This window comes from Chrysoperla carnea, chromosome 2, assembly GCF_905475395.1.
Source record: "Chrysoperla carnea chromosome 2, inChrCarn1.1, whole genome shotgun sequence".
In the NCBI taxonomy this organism is placed as follows: domain Eukaryota; kingdom Metazoa; phylum Arthropoda; class Insecta; order Neuroptera; family Chrysopidae; genus Chrysoperla; species Chrysoperla carnea.
In genome coordinates, this window is record NC_058338.1 from 3,288,062 (window position 1) to 3,312,830 (window position 24,769).

General features: G+C 29.2%; 1 protein-coding gene across 1 annotated transcript in view; it reads right to left on the reverse strand.

The window, feature by feature from the left end:
- The window catches only part of LOC123294228, a 137,462-nt gene that overhangs the window by 15,441 nt on the left and 97,252 nt on the right, over nucleotides 1–24,769 (reverse strand). Inside the window, exons 4-8 of the mRNA XM_044875343.1 lie at nucleotides 2,926–3,442; nucleotides 2,044–2,181; nucleotides 1,620–1,716; nucleotides 1,210–1,320; nucleotides 678–833 (exon numbers count right to left, since the gene is read on the reverse strand). Of these exons, the coding sequence (XP_044731278.1) occupies nucleotides 678–833; nucleotides 1,210–1,320; nucleotides 1,620–1,716; nucleotides 2,044–2,181; nucleotides 2,926–3,442 (1,019 nt within the window). The remainder of the gene's footprint in view (nucleotides 1–677; nucleotides 834–1,209; nucleotides 1,321–1,619; nucleotides 1,717–2,043; nucleotides 2,182–2,925; nucleotides 3,443–24,769) is intronic.

Sequence of the window (24,769 nt, forward strand, 5' to 3'; positions counted from 1 at the left end):
AAGTGGATAAAACCTATCACTTATCTAAGGAGATAATGATCGTTCCAGCATAAGCTGCAGTACATGTTCGAAGAATAATAATCCATGAAGGCTAACAAAACCTTTTTTTAATGTTTTTTAGTAGTGTGGACTACCGGGTCGCACTCACACGACTTCAGTTCCACATCGACTATGTACTGCCAATTTATTTTAAATCGGTATGAGATGAATATTATAATTTCAGGACTTAATTAATTCCACTTTCCAAATTAAACAAACTCCGCGTATTTTTTTTTTAACAGTAGACATATATCACACACAAAAATGAGACCTTACATAAAAGAATTTATGTTATTTGAGAAATTTTTTTTTATTAATAATAATATTTTTTTTATTATACAATTTTATATGAATTATTATTATTATCTCTTTAATTATCATAAGAGCTAAATTTCTACAGCGGGTCTTAAGGTGTCAAGCATAACAGCCTACCTGTTTGTTTTGTAATACTAATATTTTTATTTCTGGATAATCGAAAATCAAGATTATCGAATAATTATTTAATTATCTTCATTGCTTATTTTGTGAAGATGTTACCAAATTGAACAACGAATAAGCGTTTTTCATTACCTGAAAAAATTTTAAAATACAGAGACATCTTTTTTAAGTTGGCATTTTTTTGAAACTCTGGAACTTACCCCAACAAAACTAGCATAACAAAATATCCCAATTGATTTCGTTTGAAAGTTTAACGAACGTTGTGAACGAATCATAATCATTAGTAACGCTTTACGAATGTGTACCGGTGCTTCGTACCAATTTGTTTCGTAGACTGCTCGAGCAACATCTTCACTCTAAATACATTAATAAATAATATTATACGGAGCGAGTAAAGGCGCAATTGCCTTTAACCTTTTGACTACTGACTGTGAATGTGCGGGTTCGAACCCAGACCACGGCAGTCGTTTGGATAAGTACGAAGTACACTATAAGTATTGAAAAGGGCTATCCACCAGAAGTATTGCAGGAGTCTCCAATGCAGTAAAGGCCGGACAGCCATACAGCATGGCGTTCACACCGACACTGACGTAGTAATATCCACAAAAAATTACCTTACCGTATATATTTGAAATGAGCATACTATGAAGAGATGGAAATAAGAGAACTTCTATGAAAAAGATCTATCTATCAAAGAGCACGGGCATGCCTAAATCAGGTTCTAGAAATTACAATACTTTCCTCACTCATGAACTGTTGCCCATAATGGTTTGGAATGAAGAGAACAAATATCCATGCATTTAATTCCATTGATAAACGCATCATTTCTGTTTTCTCGCCCATCTGTAATTAATAAACTTAATAATCGGTGATTCATTTCGGGGTAGGTACTCTTTTCAAAAACTAAAAAAAAAAGCAAGGTAGGGTCTGGTGTTTCCCAGCATAATAAATAGTTATAAAAATAAACAAATATAAAAAACCGCATTTGTCGGGGGTTTTTTAAATTTTTGAAAAAATATTCAGAAAACACTGCGTCTGCTCTTTCGGGTTTTTCTTCCTACGAAACATTTTATCCCGTGAAAGCCATAAAAAAAGAAAATCTTTTACTTCACAAAACTAGAAAATATTTAGTTAATACTTACAGCGATTGCTAAAGTTAATAAACTAATTCCAACGCCTAATACTAGAAAATGTACGACAAATATTTTACCAAAACAATCATTCATCATGTCGGATATTCTACGGCGAAAAAAAATCGACAATAAATAAAATTGTACATTTTCAACCTGTAGTTTAGTTAACAAATTCAAATTGTTGAAATATAGAAAAAATAGCTCGCTTAATTCGGAATGATGCCTAATTTGAACTTGTTAACCAGAGTACCGCTTATTCGATCGATTAAGAACATACTCAATAATTTCCAAATGATATTTTAAAGAATGTTCTAAGCGTTTTGTCATTTGTCGAACACTAATGCCTGGTTCACATATGATTACAACAAATTTTTTTAAATTATTAATTTCATATATTAAATATATCACAAATTCTACTAATAAAAGTGAATACGATGCTGGTATACTTGTTGTAGCTATTCCTCCAATCACTTGAGTGATTTCAATGATTAGCCATAACCAAAAATGATAATTTACATCAAATGGATACCGTCCTTTTAGTTCCAAACCACATACGGGCAATTCGATATACCTATAACAACGAAAATTGTTTCAGTTTTCATTTAAAAAATCAAAGATTGGTCTTAAAGATATTAAAGCTTAGAAAAAGTTTATCAAACGAAAAAGACATTTGCTCTTAATTAATCCAAAATACTGGCTGGAGAAGATTTTATTACCTACTAGCAGATACTCGTCTGTTTTACGACCTCACTTATCCTACCTTTATGTTCACATTTTTATGGATTTTATTATTTTGAAAACTTTTTTGAAAATGAATTTATGCCTATGATACTCGCTGACATTGTAACTTTCTATAACTTTCCAACAACAAAATAACCTGATTTTTATACTTTTTGGATCAAAATTTCCCCATCCACCGAGTTTCATCAAATTTGCTTTGGCGCTTACTAAAAAAATTTCTATTTTCGGATCCCTGTACGACGTACCTGCAATCGGAAATGAAGGCCTGAAAGAAAATGCCTGTCGATATGATCTGATAACAAAATGACGATACATCATTTAAGCTGCTCAATCTACTTGGTCTACAAAGTGAGACAGGGCTTCAGATGTGAGCCTTTGAAGATATTGAGACTCCCCAAGATAATTTTCTAGACTCCCCAAGACTGAATTTTTTTGAATGAAATTTTTAAGTTTGACGATTAAATCAATAGGAGGAAGCGAAATCATGAACAAACACTAAATTTCACAATTCGAAATATCGTCTGAACTTCTAGGAGGAAAATTGTATAGTGGTAAAAAAAACACTAGAACTTACTTGGTAAAATTATGTTGCATAATTTCATCGATATCCTTTTTACATTCTTTATACGTTAACAGCGGTATTGACGTAAACAACGGATGACAAATAATGATCGCAAGACACATAAACCCTTGCGTAATTAATTTCGTATGTGATTCAGCTTCCATTAAGAATCGATGATCTCTTTTATGATACAATTGTAATTGTGTTAAACGTTTATAAATTTGTAAAATATCTTTTTGTATCGTATTTGAAACAATATAGATGTATATGCCAATAAATATTGATAGTAACTCAACTAAATGTTCCGAAAAATCTGATAATTTTATTTGTTTTTTACGTAAAGTGATGAATAAATCTACAAGCATAGCTGGTAAAGTCATAAACATAAGGGTGAACCATATTAAAAAGTAATATTTTGTTGGTTCAGGCCATAAATACAAACGTTTAAAGAATTTTTTATTAAATTTTAATATTTCAATCGGACAGTCAACTGATGTATATATTTCAGGTGTAGACATGGCTTTAGGTTCTGAAAATTAAACAAAAATTAATTAAAATATTTACAGTTTTTTTTTTGCATCGCTTCCACCAATCATACAAAAGTAAGGCCAAAAAGGCAATGCCAAATTGAATTAGAATCCACAACTGTCGAAAATACAATTCAATTCAGCTTTTCCCCTCTTTATTTTTTTCAAATTTCGAGCTTACCGAAAAAAAAGTAACAAAAAAGAATCACAAAATTTAATTTTTATTTTCAAATAAAAAAAAAAGAATAAAAATCAATATAAAGATATCGAGATGAGGATAAATTCAATAATCAAGTTAGTTTGCCCAAAAATTTTACCTTTATGACGTTAAATTTTTAATAAGGCTTTATAAATCTTTATAAATTTCTAAAAAAGATTTGGGAAAGATAAAAAAAAAACGCTTAATTTTCAACAATTTTAATATTGTTTTTAAAATAATTCATTCCTGATCAGCACTGATTTGAGTGTTTTTCCATTTATCTGTATTTTGTGGCTTAATGCAACTTTACTACTGACAATTTATTTCAGAGCGATTATAACTTATATTCGATTAATTAATTTTCCCATAAAATTGGATTAACCAAAAAAAAAAATTTTTTTTATATAAAAATAAACCTTTTCATTAAAATAATTATATACAATGTTTTTTAATATTTGTTTTTATTTCTAGATTCAAAGTAAATATTAAATGTTCTGTAAATTAGTAGTTTCATGTTTTATAGATTTCTGTAATATCAACATATTAATTTATAAAAAAAACAAAAAATTAAAATTAAAAGGAATTTAAATAAAATCAGTTTATAAAAATCCGATATTTAAAAAACAAAATTGCATAGTATAGTACATTTGATTCTGATTAGAATATAAAAAAAAAAACTTTTAACAAATAGAAAACCGACTTCAAAAGAAAATCTTTTCAAAAACAAATTAATATGCACTTAAAAGTAAAAAAATAAGGATAATATAATGCAGTTAAAATTATTGTTATTTTTGGAGTCGATGTCAGCCAAGGAAACAACTCTGACAGAACAGTTTTAGCTTGGCTGACACCGACTCCAAAAATAACAATAATTTTAACTTCATTATATTATTGAAGGATTTTTTAGAGACGTAAAATCTGAGCCATTGGGTGGTTTTCTGTTAAATTTTTATGTAAAAATATCTGAGTAAAAGACTCATTTTAATTGATCTGTAATGCATGAATTACAGTAAGTAACATTTGTTCCTTAAATAAATAATGGACTTTTTTTTTTAAACTTTACATCATTATTCGATTGGAAATGTTGGATATGTAAAGAGATGTAATCTAAATGTAAATCAATGGTAATTTAATTAAAATTTACTTTACTAACTATCAAGTTTCTTTAACATTTTATCACTATCAATATAACGAACTATTCAGGCTGTATTTTTTTATAACTGTAGATACAACACCTACAATCGTAGGTATTCTAATCGCTATTAGATTCTTCGATTGAGTATTAACCCGCGTCTACAATGTCTTTCTCGATATTTAATTGTAAGATGATGTTCAGTCATCCTTTCTGAGAGCGAAGCCATACTATCTCTGCATATTCGAAGCGAATTACATAAATTCTACGAAATACGTAATTTCTGCACGGCATTTAATTGAATCCAGCAACGCCATACATATTTGCTGGTGCAGGCATGAGACACCAAGAGGTGTGGCATTCAATTCTTAGCTTCTTTTTCAACATGAATTCCGGTGAATCATTTCATCCGAAAAGTTTTAACATGGGTTTCTAGTCCAGTTGTGAAAGATTGTTCAACTTTCTATGGAGAGATCAAACGTCAATATCTGTTTTACTGCCTCTCTCATAACTTCGCCTAGAAGTTTGTTGTCATCCAATGCCAAGGATATCACTCAAACTGCTGTTTGAGGTTTGTTTAAGAAACACCTCAGCAGCATTTATAAAGCAATTTAGTTGTTTTCCGAAGGTGTTTTTCGGTCTTCACAAATTTGCAACTTTGTGTATATACTTATTTTGGGAAATATTTATTTGGCACTTTGTATCTTTCACTGTTCTTCTTTAAGTTCGTCCAACCTGTTCTGTGGAAAGGTTTAAGCAAAATCAGACTTTGTTTCTAATTTTCAAAAGATAAGCAGCCTCGTCTAATATCACTATTGTAAAAATTCCAAAAACAAATTTGGAATGTAGAAGCTAGCCTTGAATCTACATCCGATATACTTGTAAAGTGTATATTCAGTTTAAGTGAATACAACCCGTATAAAAAGTATACAATCAATTTATTTAAAATCAAATGATATTAAAAATACTCTTCGATTTTATATACAAACATATTGATTGCATATTCGTCTTGTTTAAGTGCAGCATTAATGTTTTTTTTATTATTTGAACGTAAGAACGTAAGGTAATAAGTAATGTTTAGTTAAGTAACTAAGGTAAGGTATTGGTTGGTAGGTATTAGCTGTGTGTAGTTCATGTTTCCACGTTTTTTGTTAATGATTCAATTAAAAGTTTTCTTACTTACATAGAATATATTAAATACATTAAACTAATTAGATATATCGTTCGATGTATCACTATTATGTATGTACTTTTTATTAAATTGTAATAATGATTCAACGTGTGTATTTTTTAAGCTGTACAAAAAGGTAGGTACAACTCGTACATTTATAATGAGGTATAAATATTATCAAAGATAAAAATGTGAACTTTAAGAACTTTATTTTGACTTAAATTTCGATTTTTTCTCCAATTTTCTAGATTATTTTCGAAATATCTCGGTGTGACAGCTCAAAACTTGACTACCCATAATGTATCTATCGTTAAATAGTATTGACTCATATGCGAAATTTCGAAATCCATCGAAGTGCAGTTTTATTGTCATGACCTCCAGAGCTATAACAAAAAAAGACTTTTCAGGTTCAGGATCCACACGAACTTCTGCACGTGGTTTTGGGACAATTTATCTCTTCATTGTTTTCTTTGGTGGCGAGTTCTTGAATATCCCTGCTTCTATTGATCGGAATGGGGCGAATAAAAAAAAATAGATTGCTAAGAATTTCTGCATCGACTGTGCCAGCTATCGAACCCCGATCATAGCTAGAAACGCGCAGTAACCTATTCTTTACAACTTTCTGTCATAATTTTTTCGAAAAATGAAGGAAATGAGTCGATATCTGGAAAAAGATGTAACCAATGATCATAAAAAAGGGTGGTTAATTTTAGCCCGATACATAAACAAAATTTTGAAAAAAACTAATTTTTCTAGATAATTTTTACAGCTCGTATAGTTCAAGAAAATCTTCGGACCTAAACTTTTTTTTTCAATTGCAGATTTTGTATCTATAGGGTAGTGAGAACGATTTTTTTCCAAAATCTGATTATGAGCCGAAACTTTGCAAAACAAAAATGCAAAAAGCCAGATTTTCATCATGTGAAATTTAGAAGATTAGTATGTTATTAGAATCAATAGACTAACTTTCTTAAGTATTTTGGGTGATGGGCATGCCTATCGTGCCCATATGAATGAATCCGTTACTGCTACCCATTGGTTTCCCATAAGCACTTGTGTTTAGGGGAAAACTAGATCAGTTTTTTTTATAAGACATTTACCAAGCTATAAACTTGGTTTCTATTTATTTTATTTTTTTGTAAGAATGACAGTCACACAAACCGTTTTCCCAATCTTTAACTCCGAGTAAAATTTACTTTAACGGGCATGAATAGATGGGGATTTTAATGGCATATTTTAACAAAATTTCTGTAGTTAGATCTATTATTATATTTATTCAGTCGTCATCATTTTGGGTATGGGTATGGGTATGGAGGTTAGCGGGCCATGCTCGAGCATCGGGCCTCGAAGCAATGGTTCAGAGCTCAGAGCTTCTAGCCAAATAGACCCTTGTACTCTATCCCCGCTACGCTTTTCAGTGGCTATTATAACCAACTGATGTACTGAAACCCAGGATTTGCCTAGCGCTGAGTTTCCTAATTTGTTCTGGTTCGACTATGGCCGGACCAAACCATTTCCTTCGCTGCTGTATGAGCGCCGGGCAGTAACAGAGAAAGTGGATCGATGTTTCTTCTGAATTTTCGCCGCATCTGACACACGCGGAAGATTGCCTTTTTCCAATCTGATGTTGGAACTTGTTCAGGTTATCATGCCCTGTGAGTAACTCTACTTTGACTCTAATATCAGCTCTGTTTAGTTTCAAGTCATCATTTTACTAAAGGTTAAAAAAATATTATTTAACAAAAATATATATTTTTATTTTTATAAAAATAGTTTTTGTTGTTGTGTTTTTAGAGTTGGCACATGCATGAGGGCTTTACTCACTTGTACAGTACAGTACAGTACAGTACAGTACTGGTTACCTACCTAATATACATGTAACAGGGTACTTGAGTACCTACCGGATGTCTTAATCAACAAGCGTAACTCTTGTTATATATTTATGTGTTAAGAAGGTATATCGTTCTTCTATAACTAGAGAATATTCATTAAACGAAGGGCTATTTTAACGCAAGATTTCAATGTTTGCCCATTTTAAACCTCAAAAAAGTTTTAAGCCTTCTTAAATTGAGAATCAGAAATATTTTCTGTCAAAATTACTTCTTGCGTAAATTTTGGAACACTTTTAAGCCTTTGGAACTCTTAAATCTAAAAATTCTCACACTATTATCAACCAATTCCTTCTTCCAATTGCCTTTGACCATTCTACCTTATTCAATGACCTCGTGAATTCATCATAACTGTACCCTGCGCCTTTTTGTGCTGAGTTTTGATAAAACTGTATCTAATTTAGAATAGATCCTTTGAGAATCTTGCCATAAAAAAGATTCTACTATTAATTTTAGTTCTTCGCCATTTTCTACTTAAAAAAAACAAGTGAAAACAAACAATTGACTGAGTTAATTGTTGAAATACCATGCATAGTCAGTGTTGATTTCTTTATCACATTACACATACAAACATGTGACACATACATAACTGATAATCAAGTGTAGAACATATTATAAAATTTCCGCCTAATTGGCGCCCTCACGGGTAAACAGTGATGCTTACGAAAAATGTTTCAAACAAAAGTTGTTTAATTTTTGATAAGGAACATTTTTTACATTTAAATTTTTGTTCTATCTCGAACGGTTTACAAGATGGGTCCTACGGACCCAAGACCCAATTGACCTATGATGCTCATTTACGAACTTGACCTCACTTTTTACGTCCTGAGTACACTGTAAAAATTTCAGCTCGATACCTTTTTTCGTTTTTGAGTTATCGTGTCCACAGACGGACGGACGGACAACCGGAAATGGACTAATTAGGTGATTTTATGAACACCTATGACAAAATTTTTTTCCTAACATCAATATTTTTAAGCGTTACAAACTTTGGACTAAACTTAATATACTATGATATATTTCATATATGCATGGTATAATAATACTAGTTAAGGAAAAGCCTGCTCTAATATTTTTTTTCTACTTCCAAAATAATTGTACTTTTAAAGATTCATGTGTTGATGAATTATTTCTGCTTTTATAAAGCAATACGTCCACAAGGACCCATTTCGAATCGAATGTACTCTGTTATGGTATAAAATTACACGAACTGATATGGTTTAAATTGTAAATGTACACGTGTGTGTATTTTAAAACGTAAAATAAGACTTTTAAAATTGTATTTTGATATGGATTGAATGTTTTTACTAGGCTGTTGTTGGTAAAAGGTTCTATCTAAATAAAAATTATTGCAATGTTAGTGACCAATCATTGTTTTACAACTAACAGCTTGTAAAATTATTGTATATAATGTTTCAATTGGCACAAAAATAGATTAAAATTTTTGGACGAACGGAAATAAATGGACGAACAGACGAACAAATTCGTATCATCAAAATTTTTGAGCGTTGCAAACTTGGGAATAAAATTAGTATACCTTGATATACAGACCATATCATATATACAGAATATAAAAAGAATATTTTTATGGATATTACCAAAAGGGCTACTTTGTAGTGACGCCGTATTCACCATCTTGCTTGAAGTATGGGATAAGTTTGATATACGTCGTCTGCAGACTAGCAGGCATTTCTTTCATTCGAACTTCAATACGAATCGTATTTTATGTATATTAAATACTCCGAATAATATATTCCTTTATATTTCATCCGCTTCCATATATATGTTACAGTTAAAACTCTTAACCGGTCAAAACTACTTTTAACTGGCAAAATCAGTAAAAAAAGTACTTTTGACAACAGCTTTTCTACAATAGTAATTTTTCCCAATGAAGCTGGTCAAAAGTGGTTTTGACTAACTGATTTTTGCTTACATTTACTTCAATTATTTTAACATCAATTAAAGTTAATAATCATTAAAGCATCTATGGCGTATTTGTCTTTTTTCATGGCCAACTCGAGCCGCAGTGAATAAATGCGTAAGCCAACCCGTAGATCAGTGAATGAACACAATAACAGGGTTACCGCATAGGCTGAAGACCCGCAGACCGGTGGAAGCTCGACCATATTTAAGGCATGACCAACTGTTAATCAGTGAGTGAACCGAGTTATTTTGTTTTGACCGGAGTTATTTTGGCGTCTAGTTGTTTTTGTCCCTCGAGTGATTAAAACTAGTTTTGACCAGAATCGTCAGCCAAAATCACTTTTGACAGACAAACCACTTTGGCCTGTTTTCTTCAGTTAAAGGACTTTTGACCAGCTAAGAATTTTGACTGTGACATGTATAATGTTCTTAAAGGAACCGATAGTTTTTTTTCGAACAATCAAATACAAATTTAATTTTATGGCATTGTTTTATTTTGTATAAAAGAAAAGTTTGTTGTTATTACCCAAATCAAGTTTCAATTACTAAACAAATAAAAATGAATACTCATTACAGACAGCATTTAATAGGTAGTGATGTCGGTTCAATTCGATAGCACATAGGTAGCAAGTAGCACGTGCTGTCGCTTTGTGTTTATATTATTTTATTCTAATCAATAGGTAGGTAATGCCATGAATTGAATTAGACAACACGACAATGTTTTCATTGAAAAAAGGGTAACTTTTGTTTACAAAAACAAATTATTATAACTAATTTACATATATTTTTATAATAAAACAAATTTCGTAGCGCAAGAGCTGCGTTAGCTAAACGAATTCCCTCAGAGATTTCCTGTAATTTAGTGCATTATGGACAAGAGTAACTATCTTCTATATAACCTGTATTATTGCCTAAAAAAGTTTGTGAGATATTACTTTGAAAACATCAACTATTTTGAAATGTCTGTCAAATACTACGCCTGACACTAGAACTATAAGGAAAATTGCAGTAGCTTCGCTCAACACTCAGCAGCCCAGCGTCCATTATTGTTTATTATTATTGTTATAAATATTATTGTTATTAACAATCATAACTTAATGTATGTAATTAGAAAACAATAAACGACCTTTTTTTATTTCCTTTTACCGCATTTATTAAAATCATCTATAGAGTGTGTTCGTCAAAAATATTTACGAAGTGAGAAATCTAAAATTTATAGGAAGTCCAACTTCATATAAAAAAAAATCGTAGGGAAAACAGTAGTTAGTTCTTTCTCAACGATTCCATTCAATTTTTCGATACTAATTGAATTTTTTTATTGAATTTAATGAGAGCCTCTCTCATAATCGCTTGTTTTTTTGCCAAGAGCACAGGTACATTCTATAAATTAATATTTGGTACACCCTATATACTCAGACATATCTGAATTTGATACCTCAAACATCTAAGTGTCTTTGTATTGGTGAAATAATTTGATAAATAGGTATATATTATTTTTTTTGTTTTCTTTATAAATAGTGACAACAAAATATTATTTTTATTCTTGCTACCCAATTAAATCAATTTACAATCAATTATTGTTTTATGATAGTCCCCTTTGTATTCTATAGTGAAACCTACTAATTTAATGAATTTTATAGGTTTGTGAATTTATAAATCTTTCTATTTTTCCCATGTCCACATCTCCCGAATCAGGCCTCAGATCGAAATTTGGTAAAGAGCTTTTCCATTTGTCTTGATACGTTTATTTTAATGGTATAATTTTCTGCTATCAATAACAGAACACCTTGTAAAATACATATTAAAAATAATAATGATATTCTTATATAAAATTGAATGAATGAATCAATTGAAATTTAAATTTCAAGGTTTTCCATTTAAATTGCAATAAACGTTCTGTATACCTGTGTACTTGTGTACTGTAATTGTAGTAATATGCACATATTATTATTTATTACATTCATATTCATAAATTATTAAAATCATACAATACTTAAATACTAAATGGTTCACAATATTGTTTTTTGTTATTGTGTCTGTTTTCATTTAGTTTTGATTGGCAGGTGTAAGTTATACTTCTTTATCATATTTTTATCTATAAATATTTATGTTTGTTTCTTTTACCATAATAATTATATGGTTTTATCTTAAATTCTATTATTATTCGATTCTTAATGATGCAAACTTATATAGCGGTATTATTTTAAGTCTCAAGGTGTCCATGGAAAGTAGTTTTATGAAAGGGAAGTGTGCAAGAAATGATTTAAATCAATCTGAAGTCTGAAATTTTTTTAGATTTTACACCTGTATTAAAAAAACTGTTATTTTCTAAGACTAATCGCTCCAGAAAATATGTCTTATCATAAAGGTCAACTTTTTTACATAATTATTAGCCCTATAGTCTTCTTAAGCGCGGATACAGCCTTAAAAAAAGCTGATGGGCACGGCACAGCACCCTTAAATCAGCCAATGCGTAACGGAGTAGTTATGAACTCACTCATGATCGATAAAGTGCATTATTACAAAGAAGATGTTTACAAAATATATGACGCCCTGGCACTAAGGTACAGTGTATTTGTAAATTAATAAACCTGTAAAATATTAGTTTGTTTACTCATCATAGAGTTACATTTTAACTCAAAACTACTGAACCAATTTTGATGAAATTTTTTCAACTCAAATTAAATTAAATGCCAGTATACATCTTACATTAAATAATTTTATTTGTTTCATATTCAGTTTGCTTCTGTGGTTCTTTCTAACTTATATGTCCTATTGTTTTTAAAAATAAAAATTCACACAAAAAATTAAAAAATTTAAGTGTTAAAAATGTAAATATGGAAGACAAAATTTATTTTTTTTAAATGTTTATAATTATAATTATATTTTTTAAATCACAATCAGTTTTTAAATATAATTAAATTAAATTCAGACAGAATTCTATGTTTATTCTTCTACAACAATTTTTATATTATTTGGTCTTTAAGGTAGTTCACTCGTGAGAATGGTAGTTAAAGAACGAAGCAAAATCGACTTTCATTACTCATCGACATCGATATCGATTAAAAAGATTTGCTGTGATAGTGTTCCATTTTTGAAGGCATTGGCTAAAAACTTCAGAACCTAACCAACTCCTCTATTGTCGACAAACTCAACCCCACCAGCTTGTAAGTATAACACTCTGGGCCTTTAAAATTTTAGGTTTATTTTTTCCGATATGGGCTAACATTAAACTGAAGTATACAAGTAATCATGACAATGTGGGTATGATATTCGCCTGTACTTGTGAGGATGCCTCGTGTTCCCTTTGACCCGGGTTAAAAAAACGCCTTTTTTTGCAAAATTAGCCAAGGAAAGGCGAAGATAGTTGAGAAAGCACAAGTATCTCCTCAGCCGTCGCGAGAATGTAAAAGATTCTTTAATTATTTCATAAATCTTAAATCCATTAAAAAGTGAATTTACGAGTAAACAACCTTAGTTTGTTTAAAACATAACAATATTTAGATGCGCGGAAGCGTGACCCAAAAGGAAGCCCATGGTCAAGAAGACCGACCGTGTCGTTTTCTTTCTTTCCGCTTGCTTTATCAACTAGAAGACGCCAGCCAACTTTATACACATACATAGGTATATATTTATATAGGCCCGTGCAAGAACAGCAGAGGGGGATGCACTCGTCTGGAACCACTAAAAATTTGATATAGCAAGAAGTGTAACAAACGATATATGACGGACGTCTGCTGAGTCACTGCCCCCTACACACACACACACACATACAGCTTAGTAAAGTTCTTTTTCACACTTCACCGCTATTTCAATGTAAAAATCTACAAATGGAGGAAAGTTTTGTTATATATGGAGAGGTTAGGTTTTTTAAACAAAATAATAACTAAATTAAGAAAACAATACTCCTGTCTGCGATTTTAGATGGGCTTGCAAGGTTTATTACTTCTGTTTATACCCAATCACCTTTTTGTAAGTGAAACTGCACTGTCTATTTTTCACTAGCTATCACGTATGTGCTTAATTCCGTGACCAGGGCTCCACATTCTTGAAATCTATAACAGCTAGATTAATTTTGATCACAAATTTGAAAAGTATGACCCAAATTTAGTAGGATTACATGCTTGGCTAATCAAAATTGAATAAAATTTGGATGTGATAGAAAAAAATTAAATTTTTTGGATTCTGATGACGTCATAAAGTTAAAAAATTCGATTTTTTTGATAACACAGACAAATTTGATCCGATCTTATTGAAATTTTTTTTGAAACCCACTAATTTTGGGTCATTCTTTTCAGCTGCGATGTCAATTTTTCGCTAGCTATCACTTTTGTGCTTAATTCCGAGACCAGGACTCAAAATTCTTGAAACCTATTAGAGCTAGGTTAATTTTGATCACAAATTTGAAAAGTATGATCCAAATTTAGTAGGATTACATACTTTGTTTATCAAAATTGGATAAAATCTCGATGTGATAGAGCAAAATTAAATTTTTGGATTCTGATGACGTCATAAAGTTAAAAAATTTGATTTTTTTGATAACACAAGCAATTTGTATCCGATCTCATTGGAATTTTTTTTGAAACCTACTAATTTTGGGTCATTCTTTTCAGCTGCGATTTCAATTTTTCGCTAGCTATCACTTTTGTGCTTAATTCCGGGACCAGGACTCCAAATTCTTGAAACCTATTAGAGCTAGGTTAATTTTGATCACAAATTTGAAAAGTATGACCCAAATTTAGTAGGATTACATACTTTGTTTATCAAAATTGGATAAAATCTCGATGTGATAGAGCAAAATTAAATTTTTTGGATTTTGATGACGTCATAAAGTTAAAAAATTTGATTTTTTTGATAACACAGGCAAATTTGATCGGATCTTATTGGAATTTTTTTTGAAACCCACTAATTTTGGGTCATTCTTTTCAGCTGCGATGTCAATTTTTCGCTAGCTATCACTTTTGTGCTTAATTCCGGGACCAGGACTCCAAATTCTTGAAACCTATTAGAGCTAGGTTAATTTTGATCACAAATTTGAAAAGTATGACCCAAATTTAGTAGGATTACATACTTTGTTTATCAAAATTGGATAAAATCTCGATGTGATAGAGCAAAATTAAATTTTTGGATTCTGATGACGTCATAAAGTTAAAAAATTTGATTTTTTTGATAACACAAGCAATTTGTATCCGATCTCATTGGAATTTTTTTTGAAACCTACTAATTTTGGGTCATTCTTTTCAGCTGCGATGTCAATTTTTCGCTAGCTATCACTTTTGTGCTTAATTCCGAGACCAGGACTCCAAATTCATGAAACCTATTAGAGCTAGGTTAATTTTGATCACAAATTTGAAAAGTATGACCCAAATTTAGTAGGATTACATACTTTGTTTATCAAAATTGGATAAAATCTCGATGTGATAGAGCAAAATTAAATTTTTTGGATTTTGATGACGTCATAAAGTTAAAAAATTTGATTTTTTTGATAACACAGGCAAATTTGATCGGATCTTATTGGAATTTTTTTTGAAACCCACTAATTTTGGGTCATTCTTTTCAGCTGCGATGTCAATTTTTCGCTAGCTATCACTTTTGTGCTTAATTCCGAGACCAGGACTCAAAATTCTTGAAACCTATTAGAGCTAGGTTAATTTTGATCACAAATTTGAAAAGTATGATCCAAATTTAGTAGGATTACATACTTTGTTTATCAAAATTGGATAAAATCTCGATGTGATAGAGCAAAATTAAATTTTTGGATTCTGATGACGTCATAAAGTTAAAAAATTTGATTTTTTTGATAACACAAGCAATTTGTATCCGATCTCATTGGAATTTTTTTTGAAACCTACTAATTTTGGGTCATTCTTTTCAGCTGCGATGTCAATTTTTCGCTAGCTATCACTTTTGTGCTTAATTCCGAGACCAGGACTCCAAATTCATGAAACCTATTAGAGCTATTTTAATTTTGATGACAAATTTGAAAACTATGACCCAAATTTAGTAGGATTAAATACTTAGTTCATCCAAATTTAAAATGTACATCCAATTACCTTCCATCTATTAATGAAAGAAAATTTAATTAAAATCAAATCGTTTAGCTCTAATCGCCCTTGTCGTATAGTGTGATCAATTCTGTACATATTCCAAATAAACGATTGATTTCTAGATGTAATTATTTAGTACTTACATTGATTTGATAATTTCTTTAATACTAAAGTAAAAGTCAATTAAATCACAGCCCTAGATCTATAATTATCACACTAAAATAAGACAAGTGATTCGAACATTTCGACATCAATTACAAAATATTAAAAAACAAGTAATGTGATCTGATCTATATAATTTTACTCAATAAAATATTCTGTCAATGTATTCAATACAAACAGTTCCTGGTTTCAAGATATTAATTTATTTATTTATATTTTATTGGATAAATCTTCAAGATGTGATTGATTTGCTATTATTACGTTTATTTTACATGTTAGAATGTCGCCATATTTAACAATCGTCATTTTCTTCTATTGTAAAATATTAATATTATCAAATAATAAATTTTAATATTAAAATTTATATTATTTAAGTATACATTTTAAAATATTTATTATAATTTTTAACACACATATATTTGTACGCCATTCGTGCGAAAGAATGTTTTTATAAATTTTACAATTTATTTTATTAATTTTTTATTTGTAATAATATCACAATTTTCTTGAATTGATCGAATAATAATTGTTTATGAAAAACATAAATGTGTTTTTATTAGGTGGCTCAATTGAAAATTCATTGATATTTCTTTTGTATTTTGATAAACTTCATAAAATTGGATATATTTTATCAATCAAAATGGTAATATTTTAATTTTTTTTAACCAAACTGCAGTTTTTTCAAATATAATTTTTTCTAACCCTTCGGATCTGTTCATATACTTACAGTAGATTCATCATTAAAACTTTTGTATTTCTATAGTCAAATTTGATAAAAAAAAACCGGAAGATATCCAATTATAATATGAAATGTATTTAAATTGAAATAAATTAATGTCCAAAATATTCGATGATTGAAATTTGACTGATTTATTACATAAAATTATGTTCTATTATTACGAAGAATTAATTGTATTTTTGAAATCGTCTATAAGACAAGACAACAATGGTAACAATATGATATTTATTATAAGTAAACAATTATTGAAAACAATTGTCATTCTTAATTCACCCTCTTCCGTTTGAAAACAAATATATATATTTGTTTTTTCTTTGATTTAGTGACCGACCATTGTGTCAATGATAAACTGATGAGGATAATCTGAAAAATAATCAAAAATCATTGATTATTTTTCAGATTTTTCGAATTACTTCAGACTACAGATAATTTTTTTCAAGAATGCGCAGTCCTGGTCCCGGAATTAAGTACATTAGTGATAGCTAGCAAAAAATTGACATCGCAGCCGAAAAGAATGGCCCAAAATTAGTGTGTTTCAAAAAAAATTCCAATAAGATAAGCTCAAATTTGCCTGTGCTATCAAAAAATCGAATTATTTAACTTTATGACGTCATCAGAATCAAAAAAATTTAACTTTGCTCTATCACATCCAAATTTTATCCCATTTTGATAAACCAAGCATATAATCCTACTAAATTTGGGTTATATTTTTCAAATTTGGGATCAAAATTAACCTAGCTCCAATAGGTTTCAAGAATGTATAGTCCTGGTTCCGGAATTAAGCACATAAATGATAGCTAGCAAAAATTTGAGAACACAGCTAAAAAGAATGACCCAAAATTAGTGGGTTTCAAAAAAAATTCCAACAAGATCCGATCAAATTTGCCTGCGATATCAAAAAAACCGAATTTTTTATCTTTATGACGTCATCAGAACCAAAAAATTTAATTTTACTCTATCACATCGAAATTTTATCAAATTTTGATAAACCAAGCATGTAATCCTCCTGTTAATTAAAAAATAACTCCTGTTATTTAGTGCATTATGGACATGAGTAACAAAATTCTGTTTAACCTGTATTATTAATGAAAAAAGTATCTATAGTCTGTATTATTTTTTTAAATTTTTAACTAAATATTATAATATTATTATTATTTCATTGAATGTAATAAACAACCAATGACCATTCAATCAATTTCAGTCATGGTTGATTTTGTTACAAATTGTTACAAATGTTTTAATTGGTTTATTTTCTTTTAGTTCATTATAATGTTTAGTTTATGTACAGTAAGTATCATTCTTAAAACACAATCATGCAGTAACTAAGTATGTAATAATGTAATAGACAGGCGGAGGCTATTTGTAATTTGTATACAAATACCCTTTCAAAATTATTGTAGGAGAAACACTGAAACTTACATGCATTTAATATGGGAGATTGTTGTACCTTTGTAATATTTTTATTCCATGTATACAGGGCGTTCTGTTATTAACTGCAGATCGTGGGCCTACAGAATAAGCACATAAAGACGAACAAAAAAGCTCTGTACCAAATTTCGATCTAAGGCCAGATTCGGGAGATGTGCCTATGGGAAAATAGAAAGATTTATGAATTCGCAAACCTATCAAATATATTAAATTAGTAGGTGTCACTTAGAGGAGACTATCATAAAACAATAATTGATTTAATTGGGTAGTGAATACTAAAAAAAATATTTCGTTGTTATTATTTATAAAGAAAACAAAAATATAAATCACCAATAGCCAGTTAGATGTGGGAGGTATCAAATTATATATTAATATAGGTTCGGGGCAGGGGGAAATAAATAGTGTAATACAGAACACAAAATCTTAAAGATTGTATCACTTTACAACTTCAACACACAACATAAATACTTTGGTTTGTGTCGGTGTAATTGTCCGTCTTGCCAAATATATGCCTAACGTTGTACAACACTCAAGGTACAACACTCCCCGCTATTATTTGTATTTAGTAATAAAAAGACAATACTCAATCAATTGAACCTATATCTTTACATTATATAGATACATAGAATACACTACTACAGTTCTATTGTTTATTAGGTAGGCCTTTATTTTATTGTATAAGTAATATCATATTGTTCATTATAGGCCTTATTTAAAAGTATTATATTGTTTAAAATAGTAAGTAATATATTTAATATCTATTGTATGTCCTATTAAATAAATGGGAATTTATTTATATTATATGTGTGTGACATTAAAAGTGTGGCCATTATCCATTGTTTAATTTTAAATAACAATTATATTGAAAAAGAGAGAAAAATTTATGTAATTATACTATTTTAAAAACAAATTTAACAAAAAAAAAAGAGAGATGTCGTGGGAAACCCGACTGGAACTATGTCCCTATCGTATCTTCGTATATTATAAATATAGCGCTTACTTTTTTTACTCAGATTTGATTTGAGTTTTTTGCTGGTTTGAATGATTGATTATGCAAATGATCAATTTTGTAAGATAATTTTTGAAATTTTCGGGAATTACTGCATGAATATTTTTGGTTTTTTAATCTTATCATTTTTATAATAGGGAATACACTTGCTGTTACATCTTGTATATTGCCTGAGCAAATCTGCAAAAGAATTTCTTGCACGTTTTACACTTTATAAACAATCGTTACAAGATTATTATCGATATATTGGTGACGATTGATAATATAAACATCATTATAGTCAATACACCTATATCGATATAGTCAGTCTAAAGCGTATCAGCTAAGTATTAATAGATAAATCGGAGGACGCCATCGTAAAAAAAATTATTACCGATAAATCGATAATATGTAACAATATAACAAGCTGTTATTATATTAAATAAAATAAAATATTAATATAAATATCTTTTATATTTGACACTTCTTTCTTCAACGATCTGAAAAAATCAATTTTTGTTTGAAACATTTTTTCATAAAAATCACTGTTTACCCGTGAGGGCACAAATTATGTGTGTGGCTCTTTTTACTTACATGACACAAGAAACAAAATATTCCGTAACCAACACTACTTTTACATGGTATTTCAACATTTAACTCAGTTAATTGTTTGTTTTCACTTGTTTTTAAATAATCTTGGGTAGAAATGAATCATGTTAACTTATGTACCACCAGCTCTGTACCAAAATATTGCATATTTCGCAATATTTTGTAATTTGTTTTGTTAAACAAACAATAATTCTATATAAAAATTTCTGAACGTATTTAAAACTTTTTGAATAAATTTTTATATTAAAAATGATTCATCCACATTTTGATTCCATCATCATAGCCGACCTTAAGGTTAATTTAACATAAAATTTTACAATATTTAACTTTACAAAATATTTGCAGGATAAAAAAAAAAAACAATTTTTACATTAATAATTTTTTATGCATAGTACATAATATACATTATATACGCTCTGTTATACATATTTTATTAAGTTCTACACATTTTGAATACTTAAATCTTAATTTTTTTTTGTTATTCTTGCAGCTTTGCACTCTCAGATAAACAGATCATCCATAGTATTAAACAAAGTTGTTACTCTTTTAGAAGTCATAACGGTTCGGTCTTATGCAGTTCATCAATAGGGAATCCCATAATTCCCGAACTACCTTAAAAGAAAAGAAATGTTCAAAAGTAAAATTAAGTGTTTTATGGACTCGTTTTATGGACTCAAATTATCAAATTAAGTATCTGTAAATTTCGCAAAAACACAATTACATAATTTTAGAAATCACAAAAACAAAAATAAAATAATATTAAAATTTCCAAATTGCAGAAAGATGATAATAATAGACATATAAATTTTAAAAGACAAAGATTATTTTTACTAGTTGATCAAAATATATGATAACCAATAATTTCTGTACATTTTACATTAATACATTTCAAAGCAAGATGAAAGATAGGCTTTATGTGTCAAAATATTAATAAATTTGCATATTAAATAATAAATAATGCTGTTGTTTTGTATAATTTTTTTTTTCGTAAACAATTTTATCAATTTTTTTAAATAAAATTTACAAGATTACATAATTATAGAGTTAAATTAATATTGGTGTCACTTCACAAATTAGTAGAAATATTAGCAATAATTGGATATGTTACAAAATTTAGGGGCAAATGTAGTACCACTTTGAATCATTCTGTAGTTTCTTTACATATTAATTTTATTAAAATGTAGATAGGCTAAAGACTGCTTGTCAATATGGTTTTGTTTTCGAAAGGATTTTTAAAAATTTAGTGAATTTCATTTTTAATCAACTGTTACTGATGATGAAAACAATCCATATACGGTCGCAGGTGTAGTCTAGGACTCTAGGTCACATATAAATAAATTAAAATGATGAGTTGGACATATAAAAATAAAACTATTTATTGTAGCGTATCACACAATAAACTATAAGTAATCATATTTTATTATTTTAATGCATCAATTATATGGATAATTGTAGTTGATTTTTATGAATTCATGCTTCAGTTATTAAATTGTTTAATCATTGAATCAATCAAAACTTAATTTTTAAATATATATATATGTATAAATAATACACGTTATATAGAAGCTGGTTAATCTTGTACATAATGCACTAAATTACAGGAGTTATTTTTTTATTTAAATAGATTCAGTATCACGTTCTGAATGTAAATGCACAAAATCCTTACAAAAATTAGGCATTTCTCTATAACCGTGCACTTTAGACCAAAAATGGTAATAACTTTTATTGTAGATAATTAAATTACCTACCTTTTTTGTAAAACAATTTCTTTTGTATCACTAAAGGTTTATGACTTATACGACGATTTACTTATTGACTATTTGACCGATATCTCTTCTAATATTTGTTTAAACAAGAAAATGATTATAACTTAACTTTTAAATCGATAAATTTCCGAAAAATTTAACTGTAAACTTTTTTTTCTAAAAAAGTTGCTACCACCGCGGGTGCAAGATTAATAAAAATCAGTAAAAATGTCTCTATCGGCTTGACCTAAACTGAAAAACAATTCACAAAATGGTGTCGATATGGAAAAAAAACTTTTTAAAACGCTTTTTATTACCTTTTAAAAAATTGAAAATTTTTGGAAATCCAAGACAGAACCAATAGAGATATTTATAAAAAAAGATTTTCATCAAATTTTAAAAGAATCGGTCTTGTAGCACTTGAGATATCTCATGACAATCACCTCGAAAAAAGTAGTTTCGAGAAAAAAGCTTAGTTTTAGAAATAATAACTAATAATAGAGAGTAACTCGGATAGTAATGTTTAATAAATACTTTGGATTAATCGGTGATTCCAGATATTGGATCGTCTTCTACTCCATATACAATGTCTTGCTTAGATGCCGCGTAACAAAATCCACTGTATCTCCGAAAATAATTTGAATTTTGAAAAATCCCTTCAAAGACATATTCTTAAAGGTCTAATCTTTTTGAAAATATGCACAAAATAATTGATTTATCCGAATTTCTAGACCAGGATACCACCTTAAGACACATATAACTTATTTTTCCAAACATTTTTTTATTTTCCCTGTCAATACTACTGGAGCGGTGGGGGAGGGGTCATTTTTTTATGGGCTCAAGAATAATAAACTTTTTAGTGTAATCATCACTTTTATAGCTATATTCCCACATGGCCACATAAATATTCATAAAATATGTAAAACAAATACCTTTTTTTTTTATTTTAAAATGTACAAATTACGTCATTTCAGGTAATGGAATTGTAAAGATAATAAAATGTTTTAATTTATAGAAATGAATATGATTTCATGCGTTTCATTAAAGCTAAAAACTGAATGGATTGAATTGGATTTGAATTGACTGAATAACTTAAAAAAAAAAACAATTGTTTTAATATATCTGTTTGTGAATGAAATTTTTATGGAAAAAAATTTATGAGGCAGAAAAATATATAACATCATATCCAAGGTCAAGGTAAATGAAACAATATTATGGTTGGTTTTACTCTCCACGAATATCTACAAATGGAAATAATATCAATTACAGTCAAAACTGGTTATAACGATATCGTTTATAACGACAAAAGAGTTACATACGTTGAAAATAAATGGTTCTAATCGAATATCTATACAAGGTGTTCGATTATTGATAGCAGAAAATTCTACCAGTAAATTAAGCTTATCAAAACAAATGGAAAAGCTCTTTACCAAATTTCGATCTGAGGCATGATTCGGTGGCTATGTAAAATTTTCACAAACTTTGAATGTAGTATTTATTTATATCAAATCAAAAGATTTAAAAATAAGTTTCAAGCTTCTAACTTTAAATATGACTCCGTATTTCAACCCCTTACAGCCCTTTGTGGCATTAAAGCCTTTCTCAGGCTTTAGACTAGGATTTGGGATCATAGTTATTTTATTTTAACATAAAACTCCTGTATAACGACGAAATTTGTTGGTCCTTTCAATTTTCAATGTCGTTATAACGAATTTTGACTGTACATTTATTATAGTTCTAGGAATGATTAAAAAAATTATGATAAATTTGATCTGATATAATTTTAATTAAAATTATGAATTATTAAAAAAAATAAATAATAAAAGTTAAATCTATAATTTGTTCACATGTTGTGGGGTTGTAGAAATTGAAAAAAAAAAAGTTTTTTTTCCTAATTTGCGCCCTCTCGACACAGAAATGTTTACCAAAAAATGCATCAAGCAAAAGTTGTTTATATTGTTTATAAGAAACATTTTTTACGTTTAAACTTTTGTTCTATGTTTAACGATTTACAAGATCAGTCCTATGGAAGACTCAATTGATCTATATTGCTTACGAACTTACGAACTCGAACTCTTTAACAATTTCAGCTTGATACTTCTTTTCGTTGACAGACAGACGGACTGACAGATGAGCAAACAAAAATGAACTAATTTGGAAAATATTTTTAAACTTGGAACTAAAATTAGTATCCCTTGATTGTATATTTCATAAAAACTAGGTATTGAATTTTAAAATTTGACATAAATCACACATAAAATAAATTATGAGTCATCCACAATGACTGGTAAAACTTCTTCCATTTAGTAGAACCTCACCTGTAATATATGTTTCTGCTATTCAACTCTCTAAGTCTTCTTGACCAAATTATGTATAATTATTGTTTTGCTTCGTTGATTTGACTGTTCTGTATTTAAATGCCGGAACAATATTATATGATGATGACGGTATATGCTAGCGTATAGTACATATTTGTATTTATAGCAAAGAGAAGCATTCATAGCATACAGATCGTGAGCACATAATCAAACGACAATTCCATGATTCTTTTTGTCTGTTATTTTCATTTATTTCTAGTTAATTTAGAATTAAAATTCTTTTCTTGATGTAATTACCATTTAGAATGCCAATCTGCAGTGTGTCTCGAACACAATTTAGTTATTGTAATGGGTCCGATTTTCGAAATCGAAATTTTCAACATATCTTTACGTTTCATGGTTAGGACAAGGCATTAACAACAATTTGGAGAAGACGGATTTGTGTGTGTATGGAAATGTCGCTCTATTATGAACTCACGGTCTAATTGTTTAGGGCTTACAAACTAACCATCAAAGAAAATAATCCATGTCTTTGGGTTTTTATTATATCGTCACAGTGTACCTGGTGATTTATTTAGCATGGTTATCCTCGTAATAATAACACTAATGTGTTTTGTAGGATCGACAATTTGATTTGTAATGCCTCAACAAGCGAAAGGAACTCAATATTCACCAGATTCAGAAACGAAAAAAAGTTAGTGGCTGAAATCGATCGCTGAAATTACTAATCGCAATGGATTTTAATCCATATTTCAGAAACCACTCATCTAATCGTTCAATAAATACAGTTTTGTGATTTTTACGGTCAAAATTACCCAATGTTTTTTTCTCGATTTATTTTAAGTATGGACCTGGTGCCCATACAGCATTGACTTGTTCGCCATAACTATTACTAATGTTACTTACTACTCCCTCACCTCATACTACTACCGTGTACCTACATAAGCTTATTTGGACCCAAAAAAATACAAAAATCGTG